We start from the raw sequence: 24,498 nt of genomic DNA, 5'->3' as shown, positions 1-24,498 counted from the left end.
ATAGACTTCTATGGGCAGGGGGATTCTATGGCCACAAAAGTGATGGAAAAGTTGTTTCAAGGGGCCCAACACATGGATGGTGGCATGCCGGAGGGGTATCCATGCCAAAAAAAAATTACTTAGTTAACACAGAGGCGTGTTTTATTTTCTAAATGGCAGGGATCCCTTAAAATTCCTAAATTGGTGGAATAAAGTGCTTCAAAACGTCCGGCATGTGTACACGTCCATCAGATAGTGTAAGGGTTAGGCCCGATTCACACTGACAGTGCACTAAGGACAGTCAGACACACAGAACTGCAATATAACAATAGGAATAGAGAGACAAAAATGCACTTATGAGGGGTATTGTGTGTGCAAGGTACTGTACCACTAGCAGTAATGTGTCTAAAGCTAACGTCAGTGGACTGAGGACAGTCAGACACACACAACTTCAATATAAAAATAGCAAAAGAGACAATATACCAGCCCTTAGAAGGGCTCTTGGGTGCTCAGGACGCTGTACTAACAGCAAGAAACTCAGTGGGGACACAGAACAGAGGCCTAACTAACGCTTTCACTATCAGCAGCCACACAGTGTGCAATGGCTGCTGTGCTGGCGTTTTTATGGGGGGGGGGGGGGGTGCAGAAGGGAGGGATAGGTGATTGGCTGGCGCATGTGCCTGCTGACTCTGAAGTGAGAGGTCAAAGTTGATGATATATGGGGGGCGGGTCGAACACACCATGTGTCCGCCTGCTGACGCGAACGTTGACACGCGTTCATGCCGGGAACATCTCTAACTGGCAACTGGTTTTCCTTAAAAGGTAATAAATATGGCAGCCTCCATATCCCTCTCGCTTCAGTTGACCTTTCAGCCACCAGCAAGCAAGAAAATATTCAAAATAATTTTCGCAGTACTTTTTCACTTGCTTTTTTGGTAGTTTTTCATTTGCAAGGTGCTGAAAAGTTATTTTAAAGAGAAGATGACAATGTATATGTATTTAAGATAGAAAGAGAAAAAGTTATACTGAAAAAAGGCCAATGTATCAACTTTGGATCCCCCCGTTACCACCTGCCATTTTTTCAAGGTGAGGTGGGGGCATGGGCTTAGACAAGATGGCAGCCAGGACCTTGGACATTAAGCAGACCCTAGGAACTGTACAGGTTGACTTATAGTTCATGTGGCTCTGTTTTTTATTATTGTCACTTGATTTAAAATAAAATTTGCATGATATGTTTAAGAAGTTGGATGCAATTTGAGGTTTAATTTTATTATTGCTGCAAACCAGTGAGAGGGCCCATGTTATTCCCTGTCCACCAACAGAAGCATTTTCAATGGGAATGAGCAAAAGAACCGGACCATAGTCCAATGGAAAAAGTAGGCCTGGTCTCTGATGAAACACATTTTCTTTTAGATTATGTTGGTGCGACTTTGACATGTACCTCAAATCTAAATATTATTGCAAACAATGTATGTGAAAAACAGGTCCGATTCATGAGGAGCTCACCTAGCCAATGTACAGGACTTAATTACTGATAAGATCTTGGTGCCATATACTATAGGTCACCTTCAGAAGGATCAGGTAAATATGGCACCATTTTAGAGTAGTGGCGCTAAACATGGTATTGCCAATGCCAATAGTAAAATCCGTACTGAATTCCCGCTATTTATTTGGCACCATAATTACCGTTCATTGCCGCTGATCATGTCTCTTATTATTATCATAAAGTTTGGCGGAGGGAGGGGGGGGGGTTTAAGGTTTGGCTTGGGGTAGTTACGTTTAGGCATGGGAGGGTTGTTGGTTTAAGGTTAGGCACTGGGGTGGGGGTGGAGTGGTTAAGGTTAGGCAGCAAAAGGGGGTGATTAAAGTTGGGCACCAGGGCGGCTGTTCAACCACTTAATGACAACCAGACTTATAAAAATGTCCTGCTAGAGCCTCTAAACGGCTCCAGGACGTTTTTATAAGTCAAACAGTGCTGCTGCTGTGCACATGCGTGCTCCCACGTGTGCATGCTCCCGCGCATGCACGTGCGTTCCCGTGCGCGTGCACATAACATTAGTGAGAAAAAATACACCTTTATTTCCAAATAATATATTGCCACCATACTTTGTACTAGGACATAATTAATGTTGTGATAACCAGGACAAATAGGCAGAAAAAATTTGCAGGTTTTATGTACAATAGCAGTGTTTTTATTAAAACTATAGGGGGTGAAATTGGAGAAATAGTGTATATTTCCATTTTTTCATTGCTTTTCCTTTTAAAATGCATAGAAAATAAAGTAATTACTGAAAACAAATACCAACCCCAAAAAGCCCAATTGGTGGTGAAAAAAAACAAGATATAGACCATTTAATTGTGATTAGTAGTGGTTAAGCTATTGGCAAATGAAAGGGCTGAGCACTGGAAGGTTAAAATCTCTCTTGTCCGTTAGGGTAAAAACCGCTTTGGGGTGAAGTGGTTAGGGAGAGTAGGGCTAGGTCGAAGTAAAATATTGGTAAAGATTACTGATATTTTACTATAGGAATTAAGTAGTAGATATCAGTAATTTTTCCGATATCCTACTACTAGCAGTCTCCACCACATATTTTTATATAGGTATCCACCTTCACAGGTCTTGTGGAGTCTCTGCTTTGACAGGATCCATCTGAAAATGGCGCCTGCGAATAATGGCGCATGGTGTTGCCGCTAATCCGTTTGTCGCTTATCACTATTTAACGTTAAAGCCTTATTGTTATTTAGCGTTAACACAAAGAACCCTCTCTGTACCTATCCCTAACCCCTAAACCCCCCCTGGTGGTGCCTAACCCTAACCACCCCCCTGGTGGTGCCTAACCCTAAGACCCCCCTGGTGGTGCCTAATCCTAACCACCCCCTGGTGGTGCCTAACCCTAAGACCCCCCTGGTGGTGCCTAACCCTAAGACCCCCCTGGTGGTGCCTAATCCTAACCACCCCCTGGTGGTGCCTAATCCTAACCACCCCCTGGTGGTGCCTAACCCCAAGACCCCCCTGGTGGTGCCTAACCCTAAGACCCCCCTGATGGTGCCTAACCCTAAGACCCCCCCAGTGGTGCCTAACCCTAACCTTGGCAGTGTTACATTAAATCCATTCACCGTTTTGCAGTTATAAATAACGTCTGCAGTTTGGCTTATGTAGGGCGTTATTGATAAATAACATTACTGTGGGCAGTAACGTCTACTGTTTGGCAAATGAACGGCACTATTGATAAATAACGTTAGTGTGTGCCACTATTGATAAATAACATTAGTGTGTGCCGTTTTTCTTCTTTTTTCCCTGTGCGCCATTATTATGCAGTACTAACGATAAATAGCGATAAGCGTATCTTTTTAATGCGGCGCCATTTTTATTGCATAGGCGCTGTGCGCCATTATTCACTGATCCGGCTTTGACAAGTCGGACCTGCTTGGTTGGCACAAAAAGGCCTACACAGTATTAAGCAGTGTATATCTTTTTTTACATTTTGCCTGGAGTTTTCTTTAATGTTTCATGGCGCTATACTTTGCTGATCGTGTTTTAGAATTCTTTTCTACATTAGATCTGTGGGGATTATAAAGTAAGCACTCAGTGTTCCGCTTACCTGCCCTGCTGTACAACACACTGAGTCACGTCACTGAAGAATTACAGAGGACAGTGCAGTGAGTATGTACGATATATACAATGTAGGAAATTTAGCATTGATTGAAACCTAGGACATCTGTACATAACATATCTCTGATTCATGTATTCACAGCATCCCAGAGCAGATCCCACTACAGGATAATACAGGATGTTCTTTACATGGAAACCTTGGTGCACGCTTCAAGAACACACATAAATACTTAACAAGATGAGAGCAGCCTGAGTCCTAAAAGTTGCAAAGTTAGAAGAAGTAGTTCACCACATAGGAAATCTGATATACCACTTTTTAAAGTGTAACTCCAACCAGAGATACGGGTAAGTACAGTTTTGAAAGGCAAGTATTATAACTGTGCTCAATCATGAAAACAACAAAGCAATACAACAACAAAGCAATATAACCAATTTCTCAGCTGCAGTCCATTTCTCAGGTGAAAACTTCAAACACGTATCTTCAAAAAACCTCAGCGCTGCACTCTTTCAAAGAATCCACCACAACACCATAGAGAAAAGGGCAGGATTTACATCACAGAAGCCTACAAGCACAAATGTTCTGGTGCTCTAGGTTTCACCCTCCATGAACCCACAAACTTCTGCCACACCATAAGTATGCTAGCTGTCCAGCTACCACCTCTACCCTCTTTCCCCTGCTCAGCGGAGTTAGCCACAGGTGCCCCTTAATATTGAGGGCACTTTTGGCAACCAAATAGTAAGTAGCTAGAGGAGCTCCCAAGTGTTAAGTAGCTAAAGATGCCCCCGGCTAAAGGGAAATCTTGTCAGTTGAATAACCTCTCATTTACACTCTGCTTGGGACACCTGCAGTGGGAAGGAGGAAGGGAGGCACTCGGGGAAGGGAGTGAGCCGCCTTTCCATCATCAGACGCCTGTAGGCACGTGCCTACAGAGCCTTATGGTAAATCCAGCCCTGGAAAAGGGGCTTACCAAATCATAACAGATCCAAGCTATAAGGTTAAAATACATTTGATAGAAACTCCCAGAAACCATGACCTGTTGACTTGACATGACTTCTTAAGATAAATAAAATCACTTATATATGGGCGCTTATGAAAGCAACATGTTAAAAACGAGTGTGCCTGTATCAAAAGCACCACTGTGGCAACAATGTCCACCGCGTCCAACTGGTTTTGCATTAATAAGCAGTAAGTGACAGACTGGGAGGGGAAACGCTGAGGAAATCCACCTGCTGGCCAAGCGGCAGAAACCATACGTTATCACTCCCAATAGAAAACTGTAGAAAGCCTTTACTGTGAGCACCAACACATGATTACTGCTGCTTGGCCAGCAAGTAGATTTCTTTAGTTTCACCAATCACCACCTCCCAGTCTGACAGTGTAAGCAACCCCAAGGAAGCTTATTAAAGCAAAACCAGTCATCCCTTTGCTTTATGATATGCTGGTGGATCCTCTGAAAGAGTGCAGCACTGAGATATTTTTGAAGATACAAGTACAGTTTTGAATGTAGCCAGGATGAACACCAACAACCTACTAGGAGCTGTCACTGTTCTTATTAGATCCTGTGGTTGTTGTAAAAAGAATGCTATTTACAGGTCTCTTAGTGGTCAGTCAAATCATAGTCTACTCATAGACAGCAGGGGATGTATTTAGTTTTCAGCAGCAATAGTTGATCCACTGGTAAAGTATTACTCTCTAAATCCAGAAGATTATTCAGAAGATTATTCAGCAAGGTTCTATCTGTTAATCTGGCATTCACCCTCTCACAGTGGTTTGCATGGCTAGCTTGACTGAGGTTTAAAGAGAACCAGAGACGAAGTACCCTCATGTATTTTATTACATTTATCAGTGGGAACATGACAGTAAACACCTACCCTGCTTTTAGTTTTATTCTTCTCAGTCTAATCTGTGTTATCAACTGTGATAAGAATCCACCGACTATTCAGTCGAGGTTTGACCTGGAATCATTATAGCTGAGTCACTCTTCTGTGAAGTCTTTTCAAGCCCAAGCCTTCCCCCTCCTGGCTCAAATTTCATGCTTTACATACTGAGAGCTCTGATGATATGGGAGGGGCTGATGCTGCAGGAAAAATCTCTGTCTAATAGAGATGGGAAGTTCGGATCTTTTCAATGATCCGGATGATTCGAATCGGCTCATTGAAAAGATCCGGATCTTTGATCCGAATCTCGGATCATTTTACTACCGCAGCATTCGGGGTGAAATGACTAGCAGGACAGGTCTTTACCTGCTGTGGACAGGAGAAGGGGAGGGGGGTGGACACACAGAGAAGGGGAGAAGATGGACAGAGGGCAGGGAGTGGACAGAGAAGGGAGGAGGGACGAGCAGAGAGCAGAATTGTTTGCACACAATACCCACATGCTGCAATCATATGTTTTACATATATTTCACCTATATGCTCATCTGTATACTTTGAATGGAAACGTCGCACAGTTAAAGAAAGCATTCCCAGAAGTGTAGTGCAGCTGTTTAGAGCCAGTGCAGGAGGACCATATTGCCCTGCAATCACAGTGCCTGCAAAGTTACAGAGCTGTGCTGAGCTGAGCCAAAAGCTTCCAATGTGCTTCCAAAAGCGTTCACTGTGCACAACTACGAACAGACAGCCTGTAATGAGCAGCACATTATAGCCAGTATGTGTGCTCTACACATATCTGGCAGTGGCACCCATGCCCCCTCTCTCTCATCTACCTGTCCCTGCAAGGCTGCCTCCCCTCCAACAGAGCGATCCATCTCAGCTCTGCTTCCAGGACCCCGCTGCCCGCTGAGAGGGGGCGTGTCGCTTCTGGCCCCGCCCCTTTTGCGATCCGAATCACTCATTTTGATGATTCGGATGATCGACTCATAAAATAGATTTGGATCAAAGATCCGAATCGTTCATGATCCGGACAACACTACTGTCTAACAGACAAGTGTGGCTGTGTGATCTGTGTGCTCTGTGTGTGCAGCCTGTCATTATTATCTACTGTATGCAGTTTCATTACTATGAGAGACACTTCCTACAGGCAGCCACAAAGCATACCAGAATAATAAAGTTGAAAGCACACAGATGAAAGCCTACAGCAGCCCTTCTTGTCTATAGTCTCATATAGCCTATACAGCACATCCAGAACACCTCATAACCTGGAACAGAAGGAATATGAGCTGGCGGCCATATTGGATATTTCCTGGAGGAATAATGGATAAAAAGCACTCAAAAAGGCACACCAGAGTGGCAAAATTATCGGGTAGAGCATTTATTCTTTACAAGCTATCAACTGATATGTTTATTTTGTGTGAATCGTTCATCTCTGGTTCCCTTTAACCATTCAAAACACAATGGTGAGTACAACAGGAAGCAGTCCTGCAGTTTGCTGCCCTCAAGAGAAGCTCCAATAATGTACCTGCAGGGAATAAGATAGTAACTAGGTTGAAAAAAAGACACATCTATCAAGTTCAACCTTTGCACTTCCACTGCACCATATTTAGTGCACAAGTCACAAGGACAGAAATCATCTCCTTTGTTGAAGAAAAGTATCATCATGGTCTACATAGCAATTATAGCTAAGTATCCACAACCTTCAAAGTAAGGCAAGCACTCAAGCCCTTCTTGAATGCAAATAAAGCATTTACTATAACTACTTCCTGTAGTTAAAATATTTCACAGTTTAACCATTCTTACAAAAAAACCCCTTTTTAAACAGGTGGTAAGATCTTCTGTCCTCCATACGTAGTTCAATGTCCCCCTTTTTTTACAAGCCAAGGAATGAAAAGTTCACCAAGCTTAATTGGGCCGCTACTGCTACTGCTTCCCCCATAATGTACACCCCCGAAAGAAGAACATGATTGGTTGGCAAAATTAATGACATCACCATACATACACTATACAAATTGCCCCATAATGCATAGCAGACTAAGAAACAGAATTAGAGTGTTCACATACTTTCGCTTTGTTCTCCTGGCGGTGCATAGAATGAAAGGCCCAGAGAGACGATGGCAGCAATTTCTAAGATGATGAGAGTCACATCCTGAAGGGCTTCCCAGACTAATTGCAGGAAGGTTTTGGGTTTTTTGGGAGGTATGAAGTTCACACCGTATATTTGCCTTCTCTTCTCAAAGTCTGCTGCGTTTTCAGACAAACCTGAAAGTAACAAGAAAGCGAAACAAAAGGTAAGTAAAGAACATCTTTTCAGATCATTAAGCATTTATTTTTACTGGAAAGTAACAGGCATGCTTAACACTGTATTATTCACATGGCTGGATTTGAAGAAAGGCCACAAAGGCCATGGCCTAGGGCGCCAGGTAGCAAAGGGCGGACAGCAGGCTGGCACAATAAGGCAGTTAAACTGCCGAACATGTAAATTGCAGCAGTCGCAAACCAAGTCTGTGGCTGCCCTGCTTCCCTAACGGAGAGCAGTGGAGCACTGGGCCTGTGCTCTTACCATCCTCTGATGTACTCCAGCACATGATGAGTGCACAGGGCCAGGGGAACAAACGGGACAGGAGGAGCACACAGGACGGGGGTGCACAGGATGGGGCGGTTGGGGGAGGGCAGGGCTGGTGACAGTGGGCCTTTGGCGGTAAAGTGTCCACATCCAGCCCTGATGATTTAACCATCACCTCCCCTCCATGGGTAATTTCTTCTGCTTGTTTTTCACTTACATGGATGCTACTATATTGCTTATGAAGTCAGCACTATGCACATCAGCTTGGCAAAATCTTATGTTTTTCTCTCTTAACCTGGTGATTACTACTTGTCACCCAACATCTTTGTTAAGCTGCATACACATTGTTCAAGCTGGAGTAAATCCTCACCCAACAGATTAATATCCGCTCCTAGTGCTTCACTCCTGCTTCACTCACATTTACACTCTCTTCTGCTCACCAACACAGCTCCTTCGGTGACTGAAAATGTGAACTGGCAGCATGAGCCACAGTTTCAGACTGTTGCTTGCAGATTTCCACCAAAGTCATTTTTGCAAATCGAAAATGCTATTTTTGATTTTGAGAAAATATTCTCGAAAATAGATAGTATTTTTGCAAAAAGGCCAAAGGAAACAAATTTGCGAAAATTTATGAAAGATCATTAATTTTTACAGGGAAAATTCATGAAAAGCGCAACATTTTTAATTTTTTTGCACAAAAATTCACAAAAAATGCAAAAATCCTAAACTTATTACAAAATGATTTTCAATGACATTTTTGTTCCAAAGTCGAATTTTATCATTATTTTCTAAAATGAATGCAAAAAGAATATTGGTATTTTCGCCCAACACTGATGAAGATAAGATAGGGGAGAAAACACAGGCGAAAGCTGTCTGTAACTCTTTTGCTGCTGGATCAACAATCCATAATAATGCAAAATAATCCAGACAGGTCTCTGACATCACTTTTTACTGAAGCTCTGTAAGAAAACACAGCTTTGTCACGAACACAATCATCTGCACATTGGTAGAATATCTATTTTATTAAATCTCCAATTCTAAAAACCTGATTGGCTCAGAATGCTCTCCTTCTTTCCCAGAGAAAGATTACATAAGAGGATGACAACACTGACATATTCAGCTTTTTGTACCACCTTATTTCAAAAAGATTTGATGAATTTAAATGACTACCTATCTAGATAAACTTGAGGGGTTATTTTTGTTATATTTGCCTACAGTTAAGATTTAATCTCCATTTTTCCCCCTGCTGTTTTGAAAAGACGTTTTTAGACAGTTTTGACAATAATGGAAGCTAAAGGAAAAAGGCAACCTACATTTTAAATGTCACAAATAAAAACGTCTTTTCAGCAGGACTGACTTTCAGAGTGCTGCTTCTGTACAATGCATCTAATGACATTTTATGCAGTCACATAAACCTGCTCAACTATGCTCAAAATACTGTAAGTTATACTGCAAAGAAGAGTCTCATCAATAACTTTCAACTACCACCAAATAGTAACTCAATAGGCAGTAATACATTGACAAGATACATGTGTGTGGCTAGCCAATTTTATGATTCAGGCAACCCTATTAGGGCTCTTTTCCACTGACTGCGATTTGATCCAAATGGCAAAATGCTAGTGATTTTTCAAATTGCTACGTTTGCTACTTTAAAATAGGAATTGCAGAAAGTATTATTCATTTAGGTGATTTGTTTTTTTTTTTTTGGTGAATCTAAATCGCTTTTTGGAGCAATTTTAATTGCGATTGTGCTTTAATGTATAAAGATAAACGCATATTCGCAATCGCAATTGATTAAAAATCACAATCGCAGTCGCTTGCGTTTACATTAGGCAATTTCAAGTGGAAAAGAGCACTTACACAGTAGAATCCTTTTATAGTAAACTCCAAGGGACCAGGAAAAGTAGTTTACTATATTAGAAGATTACTGCATCAGAGTTGGTGATACATTATATATATTTATACAGACGCATTTGTTGGGACCTGAGGACTGAGTTTACCATATCCAGAGGTTTACTATAACAAGATTCTACGGTGCTGCATTTCCAGCCAGTCAACAACAACCCTCGTTCCTGTTTGACCTTTGAATTTATCCAATGAGGCAGAAAACTACACAGAAGAAGATTCAGTAGTAGGCAGGAACAAAGCAACCTGGCAAAAAAAAAAAATCTGCCACAGCCGATTATGGGTATGGATTTGGTATGGTATGTTTTTTTTTTGGCACTGACTTCCGAAACACAGAGTGTTCGATACTCGGCTAGTTTGGGATTGCAATGGACTTTGCTTCAGCATTTCAGAGTATCTCCTCCATCAGATACCTACGCTAGCGTGTCCCCCGATAACGTCATCTTCTTCCTGATGCCTAACCCTAACATTTAATACTCTCTTCTTCCCCTGTTGTTGTCTTTTCCTCTAAATTTCACCTCATCATTAACCCCATCCTAACATTAACCCATTCTGATTCCTTATTAGAACATCATTACCTAGCATTTCGTTTGAGGCTAGCCCTTCTAAACTTTAGACAATAAGGCCCATATGCAATTCACCTTTTCTCCGGAGTTTTCTCCTAGGAGATAATTTTTCATCTTCTGTTTAAAATTAACTTTTCAGTACTTTGCAATAAAAAAAAGTGCCAAAAAGTAGATGAAAAAGTACTATAAACATTATTTTGAGTATTTTCTTGTATGTAAATGGTTAAAAAAGCACTTTAGTGACAAGGTTTGAAAGGAGAAAACTCAGGAGAAAAAGTAAATTTCATATGGTCCTTAGTGTGGTGTGCTCTGCTTAGGTGAGCATGAACACCACCATGGTGTGATGAAAAGAGCTGTCTGGGGCCTTCAGAAAGAAGATTGAAGCAGCTTATAAATCTGGTAAAAAAAAAATTGAATTAAGCCTTTCCACTGTCCAGAGAATAGTCTACAAGTGGTGGACTTTCAAAAGAACTGCCAACATGCCCAAGCTTGGCCATCCAAGAGCACACCACAAGATGCTAAACTAAGTCTCAAGAAACCCCAAAATGTCATCACGGGACTGTACTACTGTTTATGTGAAATTGTGTGATCTACAATCAGAAAAAGACTGCACAACTTCAACAAGGGAGGTGTGTAGGGAGTAAAAGTTTGCTCTCTAAGAGAAAAATTAAAGCCAGACTCCAGAGACAACATTGCATTGACAAAGACTAGGACTTTTGGAATAATGTTCTTTGGACTCTAAAGTCTAAAATTTAAAGCTCTTTTGAAGCGCCAACAGGACAAGCGAGATTCCAAGATGGCGGCGGCAGCTACTCAAAGTCCGGCTCCCTCCTCTCCGGAAAGTCCCACATCGACTCCTCCAGCAGCCCAGCCGAGCGTCTCTTCGGCTCACTCAAGCCCGCAGTTAGACCAGTACAAGGAACTAAAAGACTTCTTTAAACGAGAATTGGCCTCTGCAGTTCGAGATATTACCGCCCAAATCGGCGATATAGGCGATAGGGTAAGCGACCTGGAAACGCGCCATGACGAAATAGCCGACGCCCTAGCTGAGGACAAACAGAGACTGGACGCCCAGGAGGAAAGAATAGCCTGGCTGGAAGGTAAAATTGAGGATTCTGAGAACCGGGCCCGCCGCTCCAACCTAAGAATACGGGGTCTACCAGAATCTATAACGGAAATTAAGGACGTAGCAACCAAACTGTTTGCGGCCTTGCTACCTCAAGTAGACCCCTCCATGTTCCGTATGGACAGAATACACAGAGCTCTTGGCCGCCCACGGAACTCCAACCTGCCACGAGATGTTATACTAAAACTTCATTATGGGGAGGTAAAGGAACAGCTTATGGGGGCCGCCCGCGGCCTAACTGCCCTACCGGAGTTTCCACCATCGGTCCAATTATATGCCGATCTTTCTCCAATGACTCTCCAGAAGCGTAGCTCGATGAGGCAGATCACCCTCACCCTGATTAGGGAGAAAATCCAATATCGGTGGGGGTTCCCCTGTCAACTCACTTTTCAACTAGGAGAAACTTTGCACGCTATCCGCACAGCAGCTGAGGGTAAGAAGATTCTGGAGGAAGCTAACATACGCATGGAGAAACTACCTACATCATCTACACTTGCCCTACCTGCTCCTGTTCCGCTCCCTCAACGACCTGAAAGAATTTGGAAACCTGGAGCCAGACGTCAGTGGGGTCAGATCGCCTCTCCTACATTATCAGACAGCTAAGTACTCATGTAATATCCCAGTTACAAAATTTTATTACTGGCCCAGTACTTTCCACAGTCTCCTCTCCTTGATTGTGCCTCCCTGTTTAGCCCAAAAGGCTTAAAAGGGCACTACAGGCGCCATCTTGGCTATAATAACTTCTCATGCCCTGAGCTCCTACCTCATCGCACTACAGGATTAGCTCCGCCACTCATCCTTTGACTGAACCTAGCTCTACTTGCTAAAATCAGGGGGTATTCTTCTTTACGAAGAGCCTATATCACATAGCAAGAATATATCTCTCCAGTATGCTATTCATTTCTGATACAATCCGCATTTTTTCTCTTTGAAGCAGTGAAACCCCCCGTTCTAGATGGCAGTCTTATGCACAGCTTTGATACTTCAACAACAATAATAGGTGTTAAATAATGGCAGGAGTATAATTGGTTTTAATCGATGTGCTATGTCTCATTACCTATATGTACTACTGTGTGCTATCTGTGTACCCATTTTCACTTTATAGGTATTTAAGTTTATTATTTGCCCTTCTCGGTTAGGGATCTTATGTTGTCCCCCATCTTTGAGGCATGCGACTGCACCCACTAATATGGGTGCCTCTCATCCCTCGGCGTTTAACTACTGTCGGTGGTTTATCCACTCTACAAATCAATGATGTTTACTTTAACAGTTTAGTGTTTATGTTTTACGATTTTCTGGGGGTTTTCTTGGGGAGGAACCGGGGCTACTCATTTAATGAAACGTATAAGCACAATTTAATAACAGGTCATGTCTATCCCATTTAAATTGCTATCCCTGAACGCTAGAGGTCTCAACTCCCCACAAAAACGGAGGAAATTGTTTGCTAACATACAGCGTCTTTCTCCTGATGTAGTATGTTTACAGGAGACACATTTTTCAGTGTCCTCCCATCCTACCTATTTGCACAATAATTACAGAAAATTTTACATGTCAAATGCTCCTAAAAAGCATCGTGGAGTGGCAATCCTGCTCAAAAATTCACTACCTATTGAGGTGGGTGGAGTAGTGTGTGATCCAGCAGGTCGGTTTCTTATTATGTCAGGGACATTGTACTCCCAAAATATTCAAATTATTAACTGCTATGCGCCCCCTGACCAGGCACTTCCCACAATCCTCGAAATTGCCCCACTTATATCACATGCACCTAACACAATGCTGTATTGGTGTGGTGATTTCAATTTTACGCTAAATGAAACTTTAGAAAAATCTAAGCCCTCTCCCGATAAACTAACTAAACAGCAAAGAACCATTCTACAGACTATCTTGGAGGATAACTTTTTAGTTGATGCTTGGAGGGAGTGCTATGGCAACAAACAAGGATACACCCACCACTCAGTAGCACACAATACTTATGCCAAGCTGGATCACATGCTGCTTCTAACTTCAATGGTCCCTCAGCTACTTTATGTAAGGCATGTTCCCACCCCACTTTCTGATCATGATGCTGTCCTATTATGCATGGATACCCGAATTCCCGCTACCCGTAGAACCCCCTGGAGACTAAACGAATCGCTCCTTATTGATCCATCCACACGAAACGAAATTTTTGAAGCCCTGTCCAATTATTTTGACTATAATGCTCCTGCCGATACTACCCCTATGAATAATTGGCTAGCTCATAAAGCCTCTATTAGGGGCAAATTAATCCAGATTTCGTCCCGCATTAAAAAACAACGCTCTGAAAATTTTGCACGTTTATCATATAAACTTAGAAGACTGACGCTCCTCAATCAATCTGATCCTTCCAGATATCTATGTAAACTGATAAAAGACACGCAACTAGAATTGGATCTTGTACTCTCACGTAAAGTGGAGAAGGCAATGAGATGGACCAAAGCTAAATTCTATCGCCATGCGAATAAAGCAGATACTCTTTTAGCAAATAAATTACGCCAACAGGAAAAAATCAATCATATTTATAAAATTAGGACCCCAGAGGGCAATATTACGGCTGATCCAGCTAAAATACATGAGATTTTCCACTCATATTACTCCCAGCTTTACACCCCCCCTGAGCAACAAAATCCTAACAAAATAAATGAGTTCCTGGATCATGTCCACCTTCCTACAATTAACTCAGAAGCCTTAGTGTCCCTCAATACCCCTTTCACGGAACTGGAAGTAACTAAAACTATCCAAAAACTTAAATTGCATAAAGCTCCAGGCCCTGACGGCCTATCAGCATTATATTATAAAAAATGTCTCCCACATCTACTCACCCCATTAACCAAGGCCCTCAACTCACTACGTAAATTAAATCATATCCCTCCTGAATTTCTGGCCTCTACCATTACTATTATACCTAAACCTCATAAAGATCCCCTTAATCCAAAACACTACCGCCCCATTTCCCTTTTAAACCTAGACTATAAGATTTTGACAGCCATGCTAGCAGCCCGACTGAATAAACTTCTTCCTCGTTTAGTCTCCAGGGATCAGGTAGGCTTCATTCCATACAGACAGGCCTCCGACAACCTAAGAAGAAACATTAATATTATTGCACACGCCCAGAGGACTAAGACACCTTTAGTATTATTGGCCCTAGACCTTGAAAAGGCCTTTGATACTGTGACATGGCCATACATGTTTGAGGTCTTCAGGAGACTGGGTATACAGGGGAATTTTCTGCACTGGCTCACACTACTATATTCCTCACCTCAAGCTACCTTAAAACTCCTAGGCACCTCTTATCAACCTATTAATATCTATCGGGGCACGAGGCAGGGTTGCCCCCTTTCACCTGCTATTTTTGCGTTAGCAATGGAGCCTCTTGCAGAACACATTAGATTACATCCTGACATCACAGGATACACTATCTCCCCTTTTACAGCAAAACTGAGTCTCTTTGCGGACGATGTCCTCCTCACCCTCACCAACCCTATGATTTCGATCCCCAACCTCCTGAAGACCTTTCGTTCATTTGACATGGTGTCAGGCCTACACCTTAATATTGACAAGTCAGAAATTATGTTCTGCAATTATCCTAAAGATATGGGTAGAATGATGGCCTCAATATTCCGATTTCAATTTCAACCTCACTATATCCAATATTTAGGCGTCAAATTATGCAATGATGTCTCTCAGATGTATAAATGGAACTATAGACCTCTAGTGCAGGAGCTAATGACCCTCCTCTCACAATGGGATTTCCCCCATCTTTCCTGGCTCGGAAGAGTAACAGCCATAAAAATGACGTGGTTACCAAAATTGACATATTTTTTCAGAGTATTACCCATTCAAGTACAAACCCCAGATTTACAAAAATTGCAAACAGCCTTATTTAAATTTATCTGGAGAGACAAGCGCCCTCGTATTTCTAGAAAAGTCATGCACTGGCACAGGAAGGATGGGGGCCTCTCAGTACCGCACTTGAAACAATATTTCCATGCCTCTCAATTGGCCTCCCTTCCATTTATTTATGCAGGCCCTCACACACCACTATGGGTATCTCTAGAGAACGCTCTCTTATTCCCAATTTCCTGGAAAGGGGCCCTGTGGGCAAGAACACCTCTTCCAACTAATATAGCTACTAATTCCCCTTTATCAGCTCTCACCCTGACCATTTGGCGTAGATATCGCTTTAAATGGAATCTCCAATCCCAACCTTCCCCAGGAACAGAATTCCTTCAAAGTCCAGATTTTCTACCAGGCCAAGACCTCCGGGCTTTTCGTTGGTGGCAGATAAATGGCATTATTTCACTTGGAAGCTTAATGACAAGAGGTAAACTCTATACTTTAAACCAATTTATCGCTGAAAAAAATATGCCACCCTTAGAATATTTTCGGGCCTCTCAAATTTTCCATTATTATAAATGTTTAGTATCATCAACCCAACATATACAGCAATCTTCTTTTGAGAACATTTGCTTACAGGACCCATTGCGCAAAGGAATCTTGTCCTTTTTATACTGTACCTTTAACCAACCACCTCCTGACTATAAATTTCCATATATGTTAAATTGGGAAAAAGATATAGGTACATCTTTAACAAAAGAACAATGGTCACAATGCTTAGATACCCTCTCTAGAGGCAGCTTGCAGGCCTCTAATTTAGAGTCTTCACTCAAGCTCCTGCATAGATCATATTTAGACCCGGTACGCTTACACAAAATAGACCCAACCCATCCTCCGCAATGTTTTCGAGGTTGCTCTGCAAATGGGACTACCTTCCATATATGGTGGACATGTCCAAAGGCCACATTATTCTGGTCAAAATTAACCAGGAAAATATCAAGCCTATTTTCTCTCCGTGTAAATAAAGACCCCAAAGTATATTTATTGGGAATGAAACCCCCAAAATTCACTAACTCACAGCATAGACTTCTACAATATATTTTTGTAGCAGCCAAAACTTATATAGCATCCCAATGGTTGCAGCCCTCATTGTCTATGGCAGTACTGGAACGCAGAATCGACCACATAATGGTGTGTGAAAGGCTTAATGCTCTAATTAGAGATACAATGGATCAATTTACAAATATATGGGAGCCGTGGATAGAATTTAGAGGGAACCTCACTCTGTCAGCGGTCTTAGAGGCATAACAAATGTTTACTCTCAACTATACGCATACTGGAGGCTCAAAACAAGAGCTATAGACATGACAACAATAGTAATTGGTGAACCCAGATAGTGCATCCCTGGTCCCCCCCCCTCATTACGATATTATCATTCTAAAACCAAACTTTTGTTTATCCCATGATATCATTTACTGTTGTAAGCTTACACCACTAAATATCACTAAATGCACTGTTTTCCTATGTACTTTTACTTCTTCCAGAAACATCGCTGTTAAATAACCATGTTGTATGTACCTTAAGCAATTCAAGCAGATAATGACTGTAACATTGTGCACTTTTTCTTACGTAGTCACCCCACCCATGTTGGGTGGTGTCGACTCTTTTTGGCTAAACTATGTACCGTTTCTTATTGACTCCATAATAAAGGTTTTTGAAACTAAAGTCTAAAATTTAACTATTTGGACAGCAGGACAGAGGATGTTTGGGGTACAAAATATACAGCATTACAGGAAAAGATCAGAACAACTGTGAAACATGAAGGCGGAAGTGCCTTGGTTTTGGAGGTACTGCCTTGCTGTAGAAGGAATTGGCCAGTGTGCCATCACAGAATCCATAAAATTTACCGGGTATCACAACCTACCAGGTATCACAACACCAGACAATGTGAAACCATCTGAGCGAAATTTAAAGCATAACTCTACCCAGGGGTCAAGACAGTGAACCAAAACATACCAGTAAACGCATTAAGGACACCAAGGACTGACCAAAAACTAAGAAATGCAGAGTCCTGGAGTGGCCGAGTCAAAGCCCAGAGCTTATTCCTATTGAGGCGCTATGGGGCAGGGGTGGGAGGTGTCGGGTGCTTTTTGAAGCCATATTTTTCATTGCAGGCAGCCCCTGCACCCAATATTTATTGGGCGCCGCAAGCACCCAGATTTCCTCCCACAAGCAGTTTACATTGGGTGCTTATGCCGGTGCTCAGACTTCGCCGAACACAGGCACAGGTTTCAGAAGGCGTCTTAGCCAGCGAACAAAATGAATGGCATTTGACTATCTACTATGTGTGCTATTTTTCTTTTCTTTTTTTTTAAGTCAATGCCATAACCTATATTATCTCTGTAGCAAAAAATTAAATTGCTACATAATTAAAATTGCATTTCACAGTATTTGTCACAGTGACACAGAAAAACAGGACCCTTGTTAAGCACTTCCTTTCATGTGGCGCTAGTAGGTGATGCTTAATTCTCCGCTCACCAGCTTGTGCTAAAAACATACGGGCTAGTCAGAGATTCTGCTGAATGTATTCCGTATTCCAACCCCCCTCCCCCCTCTGCTGCTCTGGTAAACACAACGCTGCATGTCATTAATATCTAATTCTGACTGAACTCACAAGATAGGTATGAGGAAGCGGCAGGCGGGTTATCTCTCCAGTACATTTGCGTCAAACGCTCTCAGGGCGGAGTGTTCTTTTTTGCAGAATACCATCTTAAAGAATAAGTGTACTTAAAAAAGCTCTTACTAGTCTCCAGCATTCCCCTGGCCAATAAGGCAATTATAATTCACTACAGAAGAAATCTGTGAAACCACGGGCTGCTTGTTGTTTACATCCACTTTACTAGCGGTGTGCACACAGTGTACAAATGGGTTGCAGTAAGCTAGCCATTTGACAGCTTCCTGTTGCCTCTCCCTGCATGCGCCACCACCGCTGCCCATGGCTGTGTGTGACTGCACTACGTAAAACAGGATTTTGCCTTCTTAAAGCAGAAATGATTTGCGATTCAGGTTGGAGTGAGCATATGAGGTCTCCCACAATGCATCACTGCTGAATATGCAAATTGTCCATTTGTTGTCCATGAAAGCTAAACACAGCTCCAGAACCGCTGGAATGCAATGATACATTGGGCGCTCGGACCAGAACTGAGCACTCATCCTCACACCGCTCCCCTTGCTGTGCCACAGGAGTGGAACACGGATGTATAAACATTGGAGACACACGCCAGTTAGTTTGCCTGTTGTCATGCACAAGTGTTGATGGAATAAATGCGTAAGGACTGGTTCACACTACCAGCGCTGTGTAAACCCCAGTGATTTGAAAAGATTTTGCTAATGCAGCAGGTAGGTTGGCAACCTTGCCCCGTTTATATTGGAGGTGTCCTGTGAATCCACTGGCTTTGTGTCAGCCAAGAATCTTCTTTATATAGCATTGTGCTAGCTTGTCACCCTTTGTGAGTGCCTGAAAGCAGAGCATAAGCTCGACTGAATGAACTACCACTTTTCTATTTTTATGGACCCATAGTCACACTGCTTACTAAGGAAAAAAGACTCAAGTCTACCGAATAAAGGAGATTTTTCTTCATGGCTCATGACTACACTGTACCCCATGGTATATGGTAGGCTGTATGCATGCTGCAGTTTTTCCAGTATGCAGTGCAACAAGTACACTATATAACATGGTGTCTACTAAGCAGTGCAAGTACACTATACCACATGGCGTCTACTATGCAGTGCAAGTACACTATATCACATGGTGTCTACTGTGCAGTGCAAGTACACTACATCACATGAGGTTGAGTATACAGTGCAAGTACACTGTATCTCAAGGTATCCAGTATGCAGTGCAGATTCACTGCATTACATGTAGTCCAGTATGCAGTACAGGTACACTGCATCACAGTGTCCAGTATGCAGTGCAGGTACACTGCATCACAAGTTAACCAGTATGCAGTACAGATTCACTGCCTCACATGGAGTCCAGTATGCAGGGCAAGTACACTGCATCACATGGTGTCAGTATGCAGTACAGGTACACTACATCACATGGTTTACAGTATGCAGTGCAAATACACTGCATCACAAGGTATCCATTATGCAGTACAGCTACTCTGCATCACATGGAGTCCAGGATGCATTGCAGGGGCACCGCATCACATGGGGTCATCATGCAATGTAGGTACACTGCTTGACAAGATGTCCAGTATGCAGTGCTACTACGCTGCACTACATGGTGTCTAGTATTCAGTACAGGTACACTGCATCAGATGGGGTCTAGTATGTAGTATAGGTACACTGCATCACATGGATTACAGTATTCAGTGCAAATACACTGTATCACATGGCGTCAGTATGCAGTGCAGGGTCACTGCATCACATGGAGTCAGTATGCAGTGTAGGGTCACTGCATCACATGGTGTCATCATGCAATACAGGTAGACTGCTTGACAAGATGTCCAGTATGCAGTGCAAGTACGCTGCACTACATGGAGTCCAGTATGCAGAGTTGCTACACTGCACCACATGGTATCTAGTATGCAGGAATATCACCTACTGCACGTAAAACAATGCCTGTCATCCCCACTAGTTCCATGTGCGAAAACTCTACAGAATGCATTTTTGTATGCTGTCTCATTCGGTCCAATTATATAGTTCTACAGTGCAGCACAAAGAAGCACAGGTGACCGTGCCTTGCAGTGCATCTCACTGCCACTTGTTTGGTTTAGTAGTAACATCTCCTCAGTCTGCATCCACTTTCTCTTAAACTTCAGGAACATGTATTTGTGGAACTGCTGACTGCATTGAAAGTGCCGTTTTTATGGAAGAGAACCTCCGATTACGTCTTTTTATAAGTGACAGGTTTGATTTTATTTGGCTATGCATACTGCAATCCAGACCTCATCATCAGGCAACTGGCACAAGACCTAAGTGCATGGATGAACAACTGCTGCAAGCTCATACATGAGGATGACCTCACACACAGGCCAGTCTCAGCCATCTGCACTAAGAGTTCCCAGCGATGCCATAACCCATCTGCCCCATCAACTGGAAGAGCCAGATCTTATATAATTTCACCGCTTATCTGTTTTTGAACTAAAAATAGTCTGTTTCCCTTCTGCACAAGGCTGGATTGGATGGTTTTTGGAAGACCTATATCAGCGTTTACTATCATTTGAGACAGCAATGTCATTTCTGCAAGCTCTTGAGTCAGAGGAGGAGAGCAGTCATGTCTGCCACAATGGCATCAGTCTGTGATAATAACCTGCTCCATTTACCAGCTGTGAACAGAGGACATAAATGAAGGCTTCCCATTTTGTAGTCTGTATTGTCCACTTAGAAAGATCAACAGTCATTTTGCTAAATATTGTCATTACAGCAGCAGAGCCTGCTTGCACAGGACAGAAGGAAAACAGAAAGAAATGCACCCTGTATGTATTTAGAGAGTTTAGCCTGTCTAATTCCCCCTCATCTGTGACTAATCACCACTGTAATTTGATCTCTCAGCTGTCAGCTGGCTGCCTCAGGAGAGCAGCTAATTTGTAAACACAGGATGTTAAAGGGGAACTGAAGAGAGAGGTATATGGAGGCTGTCATGTTTATTTCCTTTTAGACAATACCAGTTGCCTGGCAGCCCTGCTGATCCTCTGCCTCTAATACTATTAGCCATAGCCCCTGAACAAGCATGCAGCAGATCAAGTGTTTCAGTGGTTCAGACTTATAAGTCTGATCTGACAAGACTAGCTCCATGCTTGTTTCTGGTTTTAATCAGATACTACTGCAGAGAAATAGACCAGCAGGGCTGCCAGGCAACTGGTATTGATTAAAAGAAAATAAACATGACAGCCTCCATATACCTCTCTCTTCAGTTCCCCTTTAACCCTGTGTCTGCCTCCATGAAAGTAGACAAGCTGCAGATGTATTGCAGAATTTGTATCAGCTGTAATAAAGAAATGTTTTTCTTTAAAGGTTATTAGGCTGTTGCTTATCTTTTCGAGCAAAGAGTAAGTTCTGAGTTCAGGTCCGCTTTAACTATAATATCACAGTCTTAAAGAGACTCTGTAACAAATTGTTTATCTTTATTTCTTCTATGCTATAAGTTCCTATGCCTTTTCTAATGTGGTCTGGCTTACTGCAGCTTTTCCTAATTGCACAGTAGCTGTGTTATCTCTGTTATATGATCTAATCTTCTCTCTATAGTCGGCACAGTCAGGCTGAGGCAGTCAGACTGGAATGTGCAGGGCTGCTTGTGATTAGCTAGAAGCTGTACACACCCCCTGCAGGCTCTGTGTGACTAACACACTCTGCTTAGCTGAGCCTATTAGAAGCTGGTTAGTTTGTTTGTAAACACTGCCTAAAACTGGCAATTACAAGCCAGGTTTGCAGCAGAGAATGGCAGAAACAGCACAGAGGGGACCAGGAGCACATAATGAATAGAATGGTATGCTTTTTATTGTAAGAATTTCAGAGTACAGATTCTCTTTAAGCAATGTGCAAGTCTACCTTAAAGGGGTTCTGTGGAGGGTTAAAAAACAAAAACTGACTCTTACCTGTGCCTTGGGCTTCTATTGGCCCCCTGCAACTGTAGTGTCCCGCGCCGTCCTCATACGATCCTCCATTCTCCACCAATTAATTATAATTATTCGTCTAACTAGACGAAAAACAACTGCAGCGCGCTAGCTCGCTCCTGCGCGCTTCAGTGGGAGCTTACTGCGCAGGTGCGGTACAAGACAACTTTGTACTGCACCTGCGCAGTAAGCCCCTGATGACGCACGTGGTTAGACTAATAATTAGACCGGGACCAGCGGCGAGGAACAGAGGATCATAGAAGGACGGCGCGGGACATGACAGCTGCAGGGGGCCGATAGAAGCCCCAGGTAAGTCTCAGTTTTTGTTTTTTTAAATCCTCCAGACAAACCCCTTTAAAGAGTACCTGACCTGAAGCTTGGGTATAAAATTAGATACTTACCTAAAGAGAGGGAAGCCTCAGACTATTGAGGCTTCCCTTCATGCTGTGTTGTCCCCCGTCGCTTAGCACAGCCCCCCAGAAGACTGTGCGAGCGGGATTGAGCAGCCTCGCTTCAGGAAGGAGAGCTGCATTGGGACCGTGCTCAGCAATGGGGGGGGGGGGGGGGGGGGGTGGTTTTGATCAGTGAGGCAAGCCTCAATAGGATCCTAGGGTTCCCTCTCTTAAAGTTGAACCTCCAGACTAAAAATGTACTCAGCAGCACTGAAAAGGCTTGGTGTTTCTTTTACAGTTTCACAGCATCAGAACTTTGTTTTTCTTTCCAAAGCATCATTTTTAGCTGCATTTTTAGCTAAGCTCCACCCATCAAAGAAAACTGCCCAGGCTTTTTTTTCCTGATGCTGTGCAAAGCATGATGGGATTTTCTATGTTGTTATTCACGTTGCCTAACAACTGGGAGGAGTGATCAGCACACAGGACAGTTTAAACTGTGTCTCATGCTCCCTGTCACCTCCATTCAACCAAAAATATGGCTGCCCTCATTAAATCAAACATTTCCCTGTTCTTTTAAAACAGAGCGGGTAAGAGATTATATTACCTATCTATTTTAATTAACATAACGAATGTAACTTAATGACAGTATGTTTGTTTAGGCTGAAGGTCCTCTTTAAAGAGACTCTGAAGCGAGAATAAATCTCGCTTCAGAGCTCAAAGTTAGCAGGGGCATGTGTGCCCCTGCCAAACCGCCGCTATCGCGCCGCTAAACGGGGGTCCCTTCACCCCCAAATAACCCCCCGCACGACTTGGTCGTACATTTGGTCGCTCCTGGAGGCAGGGCTAACCGCCGCAGCCCTGCCTCCAGTCGCGTCTATCAGCGGCGCATCGCCGCCTCTCCCCCGCCCAGGGCCGGATTTCTGGCAAGGCCACATAGGCCATGGCCTAGGGCACCAGAAATTTAGGGGCGTCTCAGTGAGGGGCAGTAAAGCTGTTCTGTGCAGCCATCCCCATCTACAAGGACAGCTTTAACCCTTCGTACTCTGTGTCCTGTACTTGTGTCGTCCCTGCAAGACCTGTAAGCTCTATCCCTGCAGGTACATATCAGCCTAATTCTCATGGTGACACAGTGGGTTCATCATTAACAAAATGGCAAACATAACATAACGTTCTTAAGGAAAACACAACTTATAATCTATACGCATATTACTGAAATAGTTATTGTCTGTGACATCCAATGATGGAAAGTAAGTAAAATGCTCATTGGGGCACACAGAGATAACAACCATACAGACAGTATAGTTGGCCTTGGGCGGTAAAAAGTACAAATCCGGCCCTGCCCCCGCCCCTCTCAGTGAAGGAAGACTGAGAGGGGCGGGGGAGAGGCGGAGATACGCGCTGACAGACGCGCGTGGGGCAGGGCTGCGGCGGTTAGCCCTGCCCCATCCAGGAAGCGCTCCGCGGCTGTATCGAGGGGATTTGTGGGATCAGGGACCCCCGTTAAGCCGCGGGATAGCAGCGTTTTAGCAGGGGCACACATGCCCCTGCTATTTATGAGGTCTGAAGCGAGATTTATTCTCGCTTCAGACTCTCTTTAAGGTATGTATTCAGTGTTGATCCCGTGCTTCGGCTCGGCATCACTTTAAAGAGGAACACGCAGCATAAGAACTAGAAACAAAAAATGATTTGCTAGTTACTGAAAAGATTAATAGACTGTGTTTCGCTTTGCTCAGAAGATTATCAGTAAATTTCGCACAGCTCACAAATTCTGCCAAGCAGAAATTTGCCCTCTTAAAACAGAATGTATTTGCGATTATTCAGGTTGGAGTGAGCATACGTCTCCCACAATGCATCACTGCCAAATATGCAAATCATTCATTTGTTGTCCCTGTAAGCTAAACTCACCTCCAGAACCACTGGAATGCAATAATCTGTCAGCTTGTTAAAGCGGAACTGAATACTGTAAAAAAGGTGTTTCAGTTACCTGGGGCATCTGCCAGCCCCTTG

The 24,498-nt window shown here is 43.1% G+C and overlaps 1 protein-coding gene across 14 annotated transcripts in view; it reads right to left on the bottom strand.

Annotated features, from left to right (window-relative positions):
- The window catches only part of ATP2B3 (ATPase plasma membrane Ca2+ transporting 3), a 495,057-nt gene that overhangs the window by 190,044 nt on the left and 280,515 nt on the right, over positions 1 to 24,498 (bottom strand). For all 14 annotated transcript variants that reach the window (XM_068248338.1, XM_068248335.1, XM_068248345.1 and 11 more), the window contains one exon: positions 7,526 to 7,723. In XM_068248338.1, the coding sequence (XP_068104439.1) occupies positions 7,526 to 7,723 (198 nt within the window). The remainder of the gene's footprint in view (positions 1 to 7,525; positions 7,724 to 24,498) is intronic.

This window comes from Hyperolius riggenbachi, chromosome 8 (assembly GCF_040937935.1).
Source record: "Hyperolius riggenbachi isolate aHypRig1 chromosome 8, aHypRig1.pri, whole genome shotgun sequence".
In the NCBI taxonomy this organism is placed as follows: domain Eukaryota; kingdom Metazoa; phylum Chordata; class Amphibia; order Anura; family Hyperoliidae; genus Hyperolius; species Hyperolius riggenbachi.
This window is presented reverse-complemented; position numbering and strand designations above follow the sequence as displayed.